At 51.2% G+C, this 14,509-nt stretch overlaps 1 protein-coding gene across 1 annotated transcript; it reads left to right on the forward strand.

The window, feature by feature from the left end:
• The first annotated feature begins 3,951 nt into the window (after positions 1–3,951).
• UCN3 (urocortin 3) lies at positions 3,952–14,284 on the forward strand. Its single transcript, XM_077179289.1, has 2 exons — positions 3,952–5,236; positions 13,456–14,284. Exon 2 carries the CDS (start codon positions 13,465–13,467, stop codon positions 13,927–13,929), a length of 465 nt encoding a protein of 154 aa, XP_077035404.1. The 5' UTR covers positions 3,952–5,236; positions 13,456–13,464; the 3' UTR covers positions 13,930–14,284.
• The last annotated feature ends 225 nt before the right edge of the window (positions 14,285–14,509 follow it).

The raw sequence follows: 14,509 nt of genomic DNA on the forward strand, positions 1-14,509 counted from the left end.
CACGCCAGCTGGGATTCCTCATGGAATCTGGAAATAAGGAGGGATTTTGGACTGGGATTTGTGGCTTGGGGAACGCAGACCCCAATGTGGATTTAGGGGCACTCCAGGAGGGGATTCCTGGGATATTGGGTGTTGGAATACGGACCCTGCATCCAGGCAGGGAATGTCGAAACCCCCCCGGCCGCAGCTCCGGTGTCCGCAGCAGTTCCTAAGCAACCCCGAGGATGGAGAGGGATGGAGAGGGATGGAGAGGGATGGAGAGGGATAATTCCATAATTGGATAACGAGCCAGGCCTGAGCCTCACCCAGCACCCTCGGGATGTGCCCAGGGATCGGATCCAGGGAAGGAGCCGACAAAATCCTGCCGGGTGGAAAAGCAGCCCAGGAAATCCCTGCTGGTGTTCCCAGCTGGAATTGGGCTCGTTAATGATGGATTCTTACCGTGGGAGCAATTAAAGATGCTGTTAATGGAGGGCTGGAATTAATCCTGGAATGGCTGGGGTGGAAAGGATCCTAAAGCTCATCTCATGGCCAGGGACACCTCCCATGATCCCAGGGTGTTCCAGGCCTCATCCAGCCTGGCCTAAATCTTGGAAAAGCTCCTGTGCCTCCACCATCCTGCCATCCACACCCTTCTGGGGTGAAATCCATGTCCCTGCTCCCAAATCCCAAATCTCCATCCCTGTTCCCACATCCCCATCCCTGTTCCCAAATCCCCATTCCCAAATCCCAGTCCCTGTTCCCAAATCTCCATCCCTGTTCCCACATCCCCAGCCCCACCCCTCTTCCCAAATCCCCATCCCTGTTCCCAAATCTCCATCCCCATCCCTGTTCTCAAATCCTCATCCCTGTTCCCACATCTCCACCCCTGTTCCCAAATCCCACATTCCCATCCCTGTTCCCAAATCCCCATTCCCAAATCCCAGTCCCTGTTCCCAAATCCCCATTCCCAAACCTCCATCCCTGTTCCCAATCCCTGTTCCCAAATCCCAATCCCTGTTCCCAAGTCCCCACCCCTGTTCCCACATCTCCATCCCCATTCCCAAATCTCCATCCCCATCCCTGGTCCCAAATCCCAAATCTCCATCCCTGTTCCCACATCTCCACCCATGTTCCCAAATCTTCATCCCCACCCCTGTTCCCAAATCCCCACCCCTGTTCCCACATCTCCATCCCCATTCCCAAATCCCCATCCCCATCCCTGTTCCCAAACTCCCATCCATAATCCATTTTTTTGCCCAGGGAAGGCAAAAAATCCTTGGAAAATCCTGGAAAACCTTCAGTGCCCGGCAGGAAAGGGAGGAAATCAGGATGGGTTTGTCCCAGGAAATCCAAGGAGAAATCCCACCCTGGGCTGTTTGTCCTGCCCCGTTTGGCTCCTGAAACCACCTGGAAAATCCCAAAAAACCTCCTGGAAAGGCACCAAAACCCACCTGGAGGGAATGAAACATTCCCTGAGCTCTTCCAGCCTTTTCCAGCTGTGGGATCAGATCCCAGTTCTGGGTGCAGGAAAAAGCAGGAGCAGCTCCAAGACTCAGATCCTTGGGATAAAAATGGATTTTCCACTGGGACACAGAAAATCAGGGAAAATTCCCAGAACCTGAGTGAGGATCCAGGATCCCTTCACAAATTCCTGGATTTTTTTTTTGTCTGTGCTGCCCACGTGGCCAGGGAGGTGCAAAAATCCCTTTGGAAAAGGGGCAGGAATTGCAAAAGAGGGGAAGAAATGAAAACATTGCAGGAAAATTTGGAGGATTTGGGATTACTTTTCCTCTTCCACCACTTTTTTCCTCCTCTTCCCTTGGAGGGAAACAAGCAAAAATCCAAGTTTAATTCCAAATTCAATTCCAAGTTTAATCCCAATTTTAATTCTAATTTTAATCCCAAATTTAATTCCACGCCCAGGAGCTGCTGCTGGAATTGGATTTTTTGGTTTGGCCCAAGTGATTTTTGGGAATTTTCAAATTAGCCTCAAATCCAGTTCATCCCAAGGAGCTTTCCTGACATTCCGTTGGCATCCAAAGCTCCAGGCGTCAATTAATTTAAATAATTAATTCAATTTAATTAATTGAACTAATTTAATTAATTCTCAGGAAGATGAAACACGGAGAGCTCTGTGGAAATCCAGGGATGCAAATCCCCTCAGAAAAGGTGAAAAACAAAAAAGTGCAAAAAGGGCAAAATAATGATTCAAAATTTTGTATTCCCAGCTCTCCTCTTCCCATTGGATGGAGTTTTCCAATATTTGGGAAAACTTTACGGATTTGAGCTGTTGGAAGGAGTGAAAATCCCCCCAAATTGGGGCTGGAACGAAGAGAAATCCCACAGAATCCCCTAAATCAGCCTCATGGCAGAGGAAGGGATTGCTGCAGGATTTTATGGAAATTCCCCTCCTTCCACAGCCCGGAAAATGCAAATTGAGCCCTAAAAATTGGGGGGGAAAAAGGGACAAAGCCAAGCAGAAAGGTCCTTTTTGCCCCTCAATGCATCCATGTCCGACTCCCTCATGGAATTCTGGTGCTGGAAGCACCCAACGGGATCCCCTGGGCCGGGCAAAACTTCTGGGATTTGGGAATTTTCTTGTGTTTTTAAAGTTCCTGGGGTGGAACGGCCCCAAATCCCTGATTGTCCCCGGCCTGTGGGGATGAAACTTTACCGAGCAATGATTCACTCCGGGAAATTCAGCTCCAGGGAAAGGTGAGGAGAGGTGGGATCCCAGGGATGTGTGTGGGATCGCTCCTCGCTTCCTGCATTTCTCATAAATTCCGGACTTTTTCAGGGAAACTTCTGGAAGTTTGAGGCCTCCGGGTCCTGTGGGTGCCCTCAGATGTCCCTGGCCCAGCTCTCTCTTTCCCGAGGGATATTTTGATGGAATTTTGGAATTTGATGGAATTTTCCCCTTGGAAACACAATTTTCCTGCAGCAAATTCTCCTCCTCAGGAGTGAGGAATTCCAAACTTTGGCAGCCAAAAAAAGTCGGATTTGCTTTTCAAGGGATGAACCAGGATTCCTTCTTTTTTCTGCCTTCTCTTCCCTGCTTTTCTTTAATAAAACCACCCTGAAAATTCCATGTCTGAAACATGGAAAATTCCATGTCTGGAGCATGGATTTGCCTCCTCCAAGGACATTTTTTCCCTCCCCAACAAAGATTTTGTAGGGAAAATAAATTTGTGGGGGAATAAAACTCAGGAAAGCAGCCCAGGATGGGATCCAGAGGTAGGGAAGTCTCTCAGTCCCTTGCCCTGATCCTTTTCCTTGGAAAAATCCCTCATGTGGATTTTCCCACCCAGCCCCTTGTGCTGGAGTCACCTGGGAGTTTTCATTCCCAGAAACAGCTCCAAAATTCCAAACATTTGGAGGAAAAAAATTCCCTTCCAGGCCTCAGGGAAGGAGGGAAACCAAAACCTCATTCCGGGAGCTGGAACGAGCTGAGGTGGGAAAGGAAGGAATTGCTGGAGAGGGGGATCCCGACTGGGCGGAATTCCCGAGGTTTGGAGGCGCAGGGGAGCTCCCACCATTCCCAGCTCAGATCCCGGATCCTCATCCAGGAATTCCCACAGTTCTGGCTCCTTCTCTCCAGGCCGGGATTGGGAACACCTCCCCAGGCTAAATCAGGGGCCATCCCGGCTCTCTGCTGGCTCCAGGGGTTTCTCCAGGGGTTTTCCCCACTTTCAGCAGGATTTGCCCCATTCTCAGGGATAACTGCTCCCCTCCAGGTCACCAAGGGCTTTTCCAAGGAAGTTCCAGAAAGGAATTTTGGATAGTTTGGTCCTGGTGCCTCCAGGAGAATCCAGCCCTGCTACAAATCCATGGTGGGACCCTTTGGAGGGACCTGAGGCCTTCCTTGGATCATATGGAAAAATCCCCGTTCCCAAATCCCCATCCCTGTTCCCAAATCCCCATCCCTGATCCCAAATCTCCATCCCTGTTCCCAAATCCCCATCCCTGGTCCCAAATATCCATCCCTGGTCCCAAATCTCCATCCCTGTTCCCAAATCCCCATCCTCATTCCCAAATCCCCATCCCTAGTCCAAAATCTCCATCCCTGTTCCCAAATCCCCGTCCCTGGTCCCAAATCTCCATCCCCATTATTGTTCCCAAATCTCCATCCCCATTCCTGTTCCCAAATCTCCTTCCTCATTCCCAAATCCCCACCCCTGGTCCCAAACCTCCATCCCCATCCCTGCTCCCAAATCTTCATCCCCATTCCCAAACCCCCATCCCCATTCCTGTTCCCAAATCCCCATCCTTGTTCCCAAATCTCCATCCCTGTTCCCAAATCTCCATCCCTGTTCCCAAATCCCCATCCCCATTCCCAAATCTCCATCCCCATTCCCAAATCTCCATCCTCATTCCCAAATCCCCATCCCAATCCCCTTCTGCTCCCAAACCTTGGGGAATCCCAGGAGTTTCCCCTCTGGGCTCACTGGGACCAGTCTGGTGCTGGGAGCCCAAACTGGGAATTTTCCCCACCTGCTGCTGTTTTGGGATGATCCCAAATCCCAATCCTGCTGCAGTTTCAGGGAATTGCAGCTTTTCCCCCTCATCCCACACCTCGTCCTTCCCATCTTCTCCCAAAGCCTCACCTGGGATTGTGCAAACAAATCCTGGAAGAACCTTCCCAAAATTCCCATTTCCCAAGGGTTTCCCTGCATGAGTGGGAAGAGAAAATCCCCTGGAAATGGGAAAAACAGGGAAAACCCTTCCAGATCCCCACATGGGGAATAAACCCACATTTTTTGGGATAACCTCAATCCGTGGCATCCTCAGAGCCAGAAAAACCTTCGGAATTACAACATCCCTGCTCCCAAAGCCCCGGGGCCAGGAGTGATCCTACAGATCCCAGCACTGACGCCAGCCCCGTTTTGGGGTGACTCTTCCCAGATTTTGGGATCTGACGTCATTCCCCCCCCTCCAGCCCAATTCCCGGTTTTTCCTGCGGATGGGGAGCGGCTCCGTGACGTCACCGCCTCCCTCTGACCTCATTGGGATGAAATCATTCCCAAGCAAGGCTGGAATCACGACTCCAACCCCGTGATCCCTGGGATTTTTATAAATACACCAGGGAGGGGGAAAAGGTTTCCAGAGAGAGGGGGAAAAAAATCCCAATCCCTGGGAAAAAAAAAAAACCCAAAATAAATCAGGGAGGAGAAGTTTGGGAAAGGCTCCTGATGCCTCTTTCCTGGCAGTGATTCCACGGCAATTCCTTCCCATCCCAAGCATCCAGGAGAAGCAGGTGAGTGCCTGGAATTCATTTATCCCCCCAAATGCAGAAACTTTAAATATTTCAGTGTTTTTCTTGGGATATCAGATTCCAGGGTTTGGGGCTTCTTTTGGGACTGAGAGACTTTTCCACCTCCAGATCCCATCCTGGGCTGCTTTCCTGAGTTTTATTCCCCCACAAATTTATTTTCCCCACAAAATCTTTGTTGGGAAGGAAAAAAATGTCCTTGGAGGAGGCAAATCCACGCTCCAGACATGGAATTTTCCAGGGTTTTTTTTTGGGGGGGGTGTTTTTATAGGGGGAAAAAAATAGGCAAGGTATGGGAAAAGCAATCCAAGATATTTTGATATCAAGGGATTCGTAATTCCCCTCACCCTCCCTCCTAGGAAAAATATTTTTTATTATTATCATTATTATTATTCCAGCAGTTTTTGGGAGGCAGATTGGAATGGGCAGCATGGGAAGGATAGGGAAATTTTGGGGAAAAGCAAAATTAGGGAGATGAATCCGTGCTGTCGGTGCAGGGATGGGGAGGAGAGCGAGGCACGGCCGCGCTCCCGTCCCACCGAGCCCGCCCGGGTTTGGGGAACCCAAATCCGAGCCCCGGGAAAGCAGCGGGGGCAGCGCCGGGCGGAGCTGCGGGAGTCTCCAGGTCCCATTCCCGGGTTTATCCCAGACTCACCGGGGAATCCCGCTCCATCCCGGTGCCCCGCCGCAGGGAGAGGCGGCGATGGTCCCGGTTCTCCCGGCTGGAATGAGGCGATTTTCCGCTTCCCAGCCGAGCTGCGGGAGGCTTCGCAGGGTGGGCAGCATCCCAGTAAAATTCCTGGAAAACGCTCCCGGCTCTCCCAGCAATTCCCAGCGGGAGGAGCGGCTCCGGCAGCGCGGATTAAATTCCCATTTCCTCAGATCCACCGCCGGTGCTTTTCCTCCTTTTCCTGCTCTTTTTTTTTTTTTTTTTTTAGCAAAGAGAAAACCCCAATTCCAGCTTTTTTCCTGCTCCATAAAAACTTCCTGGAGCGGCGGGGCACAACCCACCCCCACCCCCGGCGAAAATAAACCCAATCCCAGAAAAAAAACCCAAAAAAATCAGCTTTTCCTAGTTTGTTTTTTCCCTCATTCCTGCTCCTTTTCCAGGATATCCATCCCGGCGAGGAGCAGGAATGGGTGTGGATGGGGATGGCTTCAGCCGCGTTTTCCCCTTGTTCCGCCTTTCCCTCTGCTCAGCTGACATTCCCGGAGTTTTGCTGAGCGGGAAAAGCTGGGAAAATCCCAGGGAAAGGGGCTGGATTCAGCCCGCGGTGAGGGGGATGAGATTCCAGGCGGGGCAGGAACATCCCAGTTCTGGAAGGGATTTGGGGATATTCCCCTTTCCCTTCCAGGATCTGGGGTGGGAAAATCCCCAATCCCTGAATTCCCTGAATTCCCTGAATCCCCACCCCGAGCATCCCATCCTGCAGGAGCTCAGGGTGGAGGGAGGTGAAACACAGCTGGGGAAAAAGGGGAATTTTGGGGTGGGGGGAATCTTCATCCCATTCAGGATTGCAGCCTTGGATCACATGGAAAAAAAAACCCTGTTCCCAAATCTCCAGAAAAACCCTCATTTTATTTTCCAAGAAAAAATGAAATCCCGGGATGTGCTCGTGTTTAAATGGCCAAATGTGGGATTTGGGGCTGGAGGAAAGGAGAGTTTGGGGTCCTCAGTGATCCCATGTGGGGGACGAGAGCCTGGGGAGGGTTTTCCTCCCTTGATCCTGCAGGAAAAGCTTTCCCTGGATCATTCCATGGCTGCTCCTCATCCTCTTCCTCTCCCATCCGGATCCAGGGAAAGGTGGAGGGGGTTTGGGGGATTTGGGAATTTTGGATTTGGGGGTTTTGGGAAGGGGTGAAATGGGAGGCAAAGGAGGGGAAAGGGAGCAGCTCCCTGAAATCCTGAGGGGGGATTGGCACGGCCAAATCTCCCTTTGGGAAGGGGGAAAGGGAAGAGTCCAGGGAATGAACCTCCCAAATCTCTCCCCTTTTCCATGGAGAGCAAAGAGCAGAGTCAAGGGAATAAACCTGCCCAAAATTCCAGCTCTGAGGAATTGAAAAGGGCAAATTTAAGGGGAAATTTAACATCCCAAAATTCCCTCTCCAAGGACAGATCTAAGGGCAGATCTAAAGGGAATAAACCTGCCAAAAATTCCCCCTCCAAGTGATCCAAAGAGCAGAGTTAAAGGGAATGAACCTGCCCAAAACTCCCACTCTGAGGAACAGCAGAGGGCAAATTTAAGGGGAAAGAACTTCCCGAAATTCCCTCTCTAAGGGATGGAAAAGGGAAGAGTTAAGGGGATGAAACTTCCCAAATCTCTCCCTCCCTGGACAATAAAGGGCAGAGTTAAAGGGAATAAATCAGCCCAAAATTCCCACTCTGAGGAACAGCAAAGGGCAAATTTAAGGAGGAAAAAAACCTTCCCAAAATTCCTTCTCTAAGGAAGGGCAAAAGGCAGAATTTAGAGAATGAAACTTCCCAAAATTCCCACTCCAAGCAATGGCAAAGGGCAGAACTAAGGGAATGAACCTGCCCAAAATTCCCACTCTGAGGAACAGCAAAGGGCAAATTTAAGGGGAAAGACCTTCCCAAAATTTCCACTCCAAGGGATGGCAAAGGGCAAAATTTAGAGGATAAAAATTCCCAAACTTCCCCCTTCACAGGCAATAAAGGGCAGATTTAAGGGAATAAACCTGCCCAAAATTCCCTCTCCAAGGAAGGGCAAAAGGCAGAATTTGGGGGATGAAACTTCCCAAATCTCTCCCTCTTTGAACAATAAAGGACAGAGCTAAAGGGATAAAGCTGCCTAAAATTCCCTCTTCAAGGGATGGCAAAGAGCAGAATTAATGGGAATAAAGCTTCCCAAAAATTCCCACACCAAGGGATAGCAAAAGGCAAAATTTAGAGGATGAAACTTCCCAAATCTCTCCCTCCATGGACAATAAAGGGCAGAACTAAGGGAATAAACCTGCCCAAAATTCCCACTCTGAGGAACAGCAAAGGGTAAATTTAAGGAGAAAAGACCTTCCCAAAATTTCCAGAATGGCAAAGGGCAGAACCTAGAGGATGAAACTTCCCAAAATTCCCTCTCCAAGGACAGGCCTAAGGGCGGAGTTAAAGGGAATAAACCTGCCCAAAATTCCCCCTCTGAGGAACGGCAAAGGGCAAAATTAAGGGGAAAGAACTTCCCAAAATTCCCTCTCCAAGGGATGGAAAAGGGAAGTATTGAGGGGATAAACCTTCCCAAAATTCAATCTCCAAGGAAGGGCAAAAGGCTGAATTTAGAGGATGAAACTTCCCAAAATTCCCACTCCAAGTGATGGCAAAGGGCAGAATTAAGGGAATAAACCTGCCCAAAATTCCCACTCTGAGGAACAGCAGAGGGTAAATTTAAGGGGAAAGACCTTCCCAAAATTTCCACTCCAAAGGGCAAAATTTAGAGGATAAAACTTCCCAAACTTCCCCTTTCACAGGCAATAAAGGGCAGAATTAAGGGAATAAACCTGCCCAAAATTCCCTCTCCAAGGAAGGGCAAAAGGCAGAATTTAGGGGATAAAACTTCCCAAATCTCTCCCTCTATGAACAATAAAGAGCAGAGTTAAAGAGATAAACGTGCCCAAAATTCCCACTTCAGGAATGGCAAAGAGCAGAATTAATGGGAATAAAGCTTCCCAAAAATTCCCACACCAAGGGATAGCAAAAGGCAAAATTTAGAGGATGAAACTTCCCAAATCTCTCCCTCCATGGACAATAAAGGGCAGAACTAAGGGAATAAACCTGCCCAAAATTCCCACTCTGAGGAACGGCAAAGGGCAAATTTAAGGGGAAAGAACTTCCCGAAATTCCCTCTCCAAGGGATGGAAAAGGGAAGTATTGAGGGGATAAACCCTCCCAAAATTCCTTCTCCAAGGAATGGCAAAAGGCAGAATTTAGAGGATGAAACTTCCCAAAATTCCCACTCCAAGTGATGGCAAGGGGCAGAACTAAGGGAATGAACCTGCCCAAAATTCCCACTCTGAGGAACAGCAGAGGGCAAAATTTAGAGGATAAAAATTCCCAAACTTCCCCCTTCACAGGCAATAAAGGGCAGATTTAAGGGAATAAACCTGCCCAAAATTCCCACTCTGAGGAACAGCAAAGGGCAAATATAAGGAGAAAAGACCTTCCCAAAATTTCCAGAATGGCAAAGGGCAGAACTTAGAGGATGAAACTTCCCAAAATTCCCTCTCCAAGGACAGACCTAAGGGCGGAGTTAAAGGGAATAAAGCTGCCCAAAATTCACCCTCTGAGGAATGGCAAAGGGCAAAATTAAGGGGAAAGAACTTCCCAAAATTCCTTCTCTAAGGGATGGAAAAGGGAAGAGTTAAAGGGATGAAACTTCCCAAATCTCTCCCTCCATGGACAATAAGGGGCAGAGTTAAAGGGAATGAACCTGCCCAAAATTCCTTCTCCAAGGGATCATGAAAGGCAGAATTTAGAGGATAAAAATTCCCAAAATTCCCTCTCCAAGGACAGACCTCAGGGCAGACCTAAAGGGAATAAAGCTGCCCAAAATTCCCTCTCCAAGGGATGGCAAAAGGCAAAATTTAGAGGATGAAACTTCCCAAATCTCCTCCTCCCTGGACAATAAAGGGCAGAATTTTAAAGGGAATGAACCTGCCCAAAATTCCCAGCTGGAGGAACAGCAAAGGGCAAATCTAAGGAAAAAAGACCTTCCCAAAGTTCCCTCTCCAAGGGATGGAAAAGGGAAGAATTAAAGGGATGAAACTTCCCAAATCTCTCCCACCCTGGGCAATAAAGGGCAGATTTAAGGGAATAAACCTGCCCAAAATTCCCACTCCGAGGAACAGCAAAGGGCAAATTTAAGGGGAAAAGACCTTCCCAAAATTCCCACTCCAAGGGATGGAAAAGGGAAGTATTAAGGGGATAAACCCTCCCAAAATTCAATCTCCAAGGAATGGCAAAAGGCAGAATTTAGAGGATGAAACTTTCCAAAATTCCCACTCCAAGGGTTGGCAAAGGGCAAAATTTGGGGGATAAACCTTCCCAAAATTCCCCCTCCACGGACAGGGAAGGGCTATTTGGAATGAGCAGGGGACAGATCCCAGGCCCTGGGGTGAGTTTGGATGGATCTGAGGAACATCCCCCATTCCCAGGGGCCTCCCCAGCACCTCCCGCTGCTCCACGGGATGGAATCTGCCGCTCCCAACCCCAAAATCGGCGACGGAATTCCAGCCCCAGGCTGAGGTGCCCGCCGCCCCCGGGATGGAATTCCGGCCAGGAATTGCCGTGCGAGCCGCTGGCCACGAGATGGGGCCAGAAGATTGGGAATTCCAGCAGGAGTCCGGGGTTTTGGGAATTCCAGCAGGATTCCAGGGGTTTGGGGAATGTCAGAAGGATTCCAGGGTTTTGGGGAATTCCAGAAGGATTCCAGGGGTTTGGGAATGTCAGAAGGATTCCAGGCTTTGGGGGAATGTCAGCAGGATTCCAGGGGTTTGGGAATGTCAGAAGGATTCCAGGTTTTTGGGAATTCCAGGAGTTTGGGGGATGTCAGCAGGATTCCAGGGTTTTTGGAATTCCAGCAGGATTCCAGGGGTTTGGGAATGTCAGCAGGATTCCAGGTTTTTGGGAATTCCAGGGGTTTGGGGGATGTCAGAAGGATTCCAGGGTTTTTGGAATTCCAGAAGGATTCCAGGTTTTTGGGGAATGTCAGCAGGATTCCAGGGTTTTGGAAATTCCAGCAGGATCCCAGGGGTTTGGGGAATTCCAGCAGGATACCAGGTTTTTGGGGAATGCCAGAAGGATTCCAGGGGTTTGGGAATTCCAGGAGTTTGGGGAATGTCAGCAGGATTCCAGGGGTTTTGGAATTCCAGCAGGATTCCAGGGGTTTGGGAATTCCAGCAGGATTCCAGGTTTTTGGGGAATGCCAGAAGGATCCCAGGGGTTTGGGGAATGTCAGCAGGATTCCAGGTTTTTGGGAATTCCAGGCTTTTGGGAATTCCAGTAGGATTCATGGGGTTTGGGAACTCCAGAAGGATTCCAGGTTTTTGGGGAATTCCAGAAGTATTCCAGGTTTTTGGGGAATGTCAGAAGGATTCCAGGTTTTTGGGAATTCCAGGGGTTTGGGAATGCCAGCAGGATTCCAGGAGCTCGGAGAGCCTGTGTGGCCTCGGGGCTGCCTGGGGACATTTTTCCATCCTGGAATGGGCAAAAAGCCCCACGGGAGATCCTTGGTGGATTTTTGGGAGGGGTCAGGAGTGGGTAAAGGCAGATGGGGAGGGCTTGTGGAGCAGGAGAGTTGTCCAGGGATTTACAGCCCCCAAAAATGGGCCCAAAAGACCCAAAAAGACCCAAAAAGACCCAAAAGTGGCCACGTTTCACGTAGGAGGCTCAGGGGGTGGAGCAAGCCCGGAGCACACGGGGCCATCGCCCGGGATCGGCGTTCCCACATTCCTTTGGGATGAGGGAGGAGGGACGGGCTCGAGGAACATCTCTGGTGGCTCCGGGGCGAGCAGGGGACAGGGAACGTCACCCTGGCGGCAGCCGGTGGCACCCGGGGCGCTCCCGGGGGCTGGAGAGGGATCCATGGGATCCCAAACGGGGCCCGCAGCAGCCGCGTGTGCGCCCTGCAAGATTCCCTCCATGGAAAACCCACGGAAGCTCCACGAAGGAAGAGCAAAATGCTCCTCCTTGTCCACGGAAGCTCCGCGGAAATTCCATGGAGGAAAGGCCAAATCCTCCTCTCCATGGAAGTTCCATGAAGGAAAGGCCAAATCCTCCCTTCCATGGAAGTTTCATGGAAGTTCCATGAAGGAAAGGTCAAATCCTCTCCTCCATGGAAGCTCTGTGGAAATTCCATGAAGGAAAGGCCAAATCCTCCTCTCTATGGAAGTTCCATGGGAAAGGCCAAATCCTCCCTTCCATGGAAGCTCTGAGGAAGCTCCATGGAAACTCCATGAAGGAAAGGCTAAGTCCTCCTCTCCATGGAAGTTCCATAGAAATTCCCTGAAGGAAAAGCAAAATCCTCCTCGTCCATGGAAGCTCCATGGAAGTTCCATGAAGGAAAGGCCAAATCCTCCTCTCCGTGGAAATTCCATGGCAGTTCCATGGAAGTTCCACGAAGGAAAGGCCAAATCCTCCTCTCTATGGGAACTCCACAAAGGAAAGGCCAAAGCCTCCTCTCCATGCAAGTTTCATGGAAATTCCATGAAGGAAAGATCAAATCCTCTCATCCATGGAAGCTCTATGGATGTTCCATGAAGGAAAGGCCAAATCCTCCTCTCCATGGAATCTCCATGGAAGTTCCATGAAGGAAGGACCAAATCCTCCTCTCTATGGAATCTCCGTGGAAGTTCCATGGAAATTCTATCAGGGAAAGGTGAAATTCTCCAAACCATGGAAGCTCCATGGAAACTCCACGAAGGAAAGGTCAAACCCTCTCATCCATGGAAGGGAAGCTCCATGAAGGAAAGGCTAACTCTTCCTCTCCATGGAAATTCCATGAAGAAAAGGCAAAATCCTCCAAACCATGGAAATTCCATGAAGGAATGACCAAACCCTCACCTCCATGGAAGCTCTGTGGAAGCTCCATGGAAACTCCACAAAGGAAAGGCTAAGTCCTCCTCTCCACGGAAATTCCATGAAAGAAATGTCAAATCCTCCCCTCCACGGAAGCTCCATGGAAGTTCCATGAAGGAAAGACCAAATCCTCCTCTCTATGGAAGATCCATGAAGGAAAGGCCAAATCCTCCTCTCCATGGAAGCTCCATGAAGGAATGACCAAGTCCTCCTCTCCATGGAAGCTCCATGAAGGCATGGCCAAGTCCTCCTCTCCATGGAAGCTCCATGGAAGTTCCATGAAGGAAAGGCCAAGTCCTCCTCTCCATGGAAGCTCCATGGAAGCTCCATGAAGGAATGGCCAAGTCCTCCTCTCCATGGAAGCTCCATGGAAGCAAAGACCAAACCCTCACCTCCAAGGAAATTCCATGGAAGCTCCTTGGACATCCCACCTCCCACCAGCACCCCAAAGCCGAGGCCTGGAGCTTGCATCCCCAGGAAGCTCCTTCCCACCTGCCCCAAAATTCGGATGGGACCTGGGAGGTGACTCCAAGAGCGCAGGGAGGAAGGTTCAGGGATGGGAAGGGATGAGGAGATGAGGATCTCTCTCCCCATGGGAAGCTCACCTCCCTCTCCCGGCCAGGCCAGCGCCATGTCCCACCCCAGGCTGCTGCTGCTCCTCGTCCTGCTGGGAGCCGCTGGCGCCGGCCGCGCCCTGAGCCTCTCCAGCGCCGCCTCCATCCTCAGCTGCCTCCAGGCCGCCCTCGCGGAGCCACGCCGGATCCTTCCCGAGGACAACGCCGTCCTGGAAAAGCGCGGCTCCGCCTCCCCGTCCCTGGAGGAGGCGTCCCAGGAGGACATGGAGGAGGAGGAGGAGGAGCTGGGGAAAAGGACATTCCCGGGGGACGGCCACCACAAATACGTGTCCCAGGCGCAGGGCAAGGGCAAGACCCAGCAGAACCGGGCCAAGAGCGACCGGCGCACCAAGGTGACGCTGTCCCTGGACGTCCCCACCAACATCATGAACATCCTCTTCAACATCGCCAAGGCCAAGAACTTGCGGGCCAAGGCGGCGGCCAACGCACACCTGATGGCCCAGATCGGGCGCAGGAAGTGACTGGGGGCCACCGAGGGGACTGATGGCCGGCTGGGACATCGGCCCTGGCTGGCTGTGACCCATCGAGCCACCCCACATCCGTGTTCCTCCTCCTCCTCCTCCTCCCCGCTCTCCCCCGCCGTTCCTTCCGGACGTTTCCACGCGCAGGGAAGAGGTTCCTGTCCCCAGCAGGGCGCAGGGGACGCGTCACCCGGGAAGGTTCCTGATTAAAGCTGCCATCTCTGGAGTTTCCAAGGCTTTGTTGTCCCATCTCCTGCCCCGGCTGCTCCGTTGGGTCCATAGGGATTCCCGAACCTCCCCCAGCTGGGCCTGGTGGCCCTGTCCCCACCACAGCCCTCCCAAATCCCGCCATGAGCTGTTCCTGCCACGGCCACCAACACACTGGGAAGGGACAACCTCAGGAGGGATCTCCCTGTTCCTCCTCTGAGGACGTCTCTGAGTTTGCACCAGCACCTTCAGCATCAACCTCCCCACCCACACAGCCCCAGTGTCCCCAGAGAGGTCCCAGCCATTGTCACCCACACCCCTCCAGTGTCCCCAATGGGGCCATTGTCACCCACCTGGCCCCAGTGTCCCCAAT

Source organism: Agelaius phoeniceus, chromosome 5 (genome assembly GCF_051311805.1).
Source record: "Agelaius phoeniceus isolate bAgePho1 chromosome 5, bAgePho1.hap1, whole genome shotgun sequence".
Lineage (NCBI taxonomy): Eukaryota > Metazoa > Chordata > Aves > Passeriformes > Icteridae > Agelaius > Agelaius phoeniceus.

Coding starts and splice junctions, on each gene's coding strand:
- UCN3 (XM_077179289.1), top strand. CDS start 13,465: ATGTCCCACCCCAGGCTGCTGCTGCTCCTCGTCCTGCTGGGAGCCGCT.